Source organism: Cebus imitator, unplaced genomic scaffold (genome assembly GCF_001604975.1).
Source record: "Cebus imitator isolate Cc_AM_T3 unplaced genomic scaffold, Cebus_imitator-1.0 Scaffold169, whole genome shotgun sequence".
NCBI lineage: Eukaryota > Metazoa > Chordata > Mammalia > Primates > Cebidae > Cebus > Cebus imitator.
The window spans coordinates 2,627,054-2,628,696 of record NW_016107484.1 but is presented as its reverse complement, the minus strand read 5'-3'; the positions used below and the strand labels follow the sequence as shown (position 1 = coordinate 2,628,696).

Here is a 1,643-nt window from a genome sequence, read left to right as displayed (position 1 = left end):
CTGCCTCAGCCTCCTGAGTAGCTGGGATTACAGGCACGCACCACCATGCCCAGCTAGTGTTTTGTATTTTTAGTAGAGACGGGGTTTCACCATGTTGACTAGGATGGTCTCGATCTCTTGACCTTGTGATCCACCCGCCTCGGCCTCCCAAAGTGCTGGGATTACAGGCTTGAGCCACCGCGCCCGGCCAGGAAAGCATTTTTTAATGTTCTAGAGCTGTGAAGTATGAGTCACCCACACAATCTCAAAGGTACTTACTCGCAGGTAGTACAAATGGGGCTGAAATTGCAGAATACTGTAAATTGAAAGAAAAAAAAGAAACAATAGGGTGGCTGAAAAACAACACAGCTGAGAAACTGTTTTCCTGCCCCCCAACATAGGAAAAAAAAGAAAAACTAGGTACATGAACTTACTTGACAAACACACAGAACAGACATAACCAATTTCAATGAGATTTCGATGACAGAAGCAAGCAGCCCTGTAGTCAACATGAACTGGGGGTGGCAGGATTAACTGAGATCTCTGATCTTGATCGGGAAGAAACACCCACTGTAAAATAAACAAACAAAAGGGTTTATTTAAAACACGGAGAAAAAATAACATGAAGCCCACCATTCTAGGCCTTGAAATTCCAAGGCCCACATTTATTCCTTTCTTCCAAGTACTAGCTCCAGCCATCTTGCTTCCAGTCCTTTCCCAGCACGCAGAGGTCGTCCTTCCCTCCAGGCATCAGGGTTGCCGCTGTCTCCTTACCAGCAAGTACTGCAAAAGGGATGGCATCTGGGGCACCTTTAGGTACAGTCCTCCTGTGATGTCACAAGCCTGCAAGACACAGACAGCTTGCTGCCAAACTCACACTTACATAGGCTTTCCAGAGGAGTGGGATTCTCACCAGCAATGCTTTAGGTCTACCAAACCAGAGGGGGATATGCGAATTATTATTATTATTTTGACAGAGTCTTGCTCTGTCACCCAGGCTGGAGTGCAGTGGCGTGATCTTGGCTCGCTGCAACCTTCCCCTTCTGGGTTCAAGTGATTCTTCTGCCTCAGTCTCCCAAGTAGCTGGGATTACAGGTGCCTGCCACCATGCCCAGCTAATTTTTGTATTTTTAGTAGAGATGAGGTTTCACTATGTTGGCCAGGCTGGTTTCGAACTCCCAACCTCATGATCCGATCACCTCAGCCTCCCAAAGTGCTGGGATTACAAGCATGAGCCACTGTGCCCGGCCTCTGCTTTCTGTCTCTATGGATATACCCATTAGTGACATTTCATGTAAATGAAATCACGCAAAATATGCCCTTTTGTGAGTCGTTCCTTTTACTAAGCACAACGTTTTCAAGGTCTGTCCAGGCTGTAGGATATATCAGCATTTCATTCCTTTTAATAACATAACATTCCATTGTATGCATATGGCACCATTTGTTTATCCATTCATCAGTGCACGGACATTTGGGTTGTTTTCACTTTGGGGCCATTATGAATAATGTGGCTATGAATATTCATGTATTCACATACACATTTTTCTGTGGACCCATGTTTATGTTTTCATTTCTCTTGAGTTTATAATAGGAGTATAACTCCAATTATACCTAGGAAATTAATTGCTGGGTCACATGCTAATTCTTTTCTTTTTTTTTTTTTT

General features: G+C 44.1%; 1 protein-coding gene across 4 annotated transcripts in view; it reads right to left on the bottom strand.

Annotated features, from left to right (window-relative positions):
- Positions 1-197: 197 nt before the first annotated feature.
- Positions 198-1,643, bottom strand: part of GTF2H3 (general transcription factor IIH subunit 3) — a 40,871-nt gene continuing 39,425 nt past the window's right edge. For all 4 annotated transcript variants that reach the window (XM_037744255.1, XM_017544402.2, XM_037744254.1 and 1 more), the window contains 3 exons: positions 754-822; positions 414-549; positions 198-295 (listed from right to left, as the gene is read on the bottom strand). In XM_037744255.1, the coding sequence (XP_037600183.1) occupies positions 255-295; positions 414-549; positions 754-822 (246 nt within the window). In that variant the 3' untranslated portion in view covers positions 198-254. The remainder of the gene's footprint in view (positions 296-413; positions 550-753; positions 823-1,643) is intronic.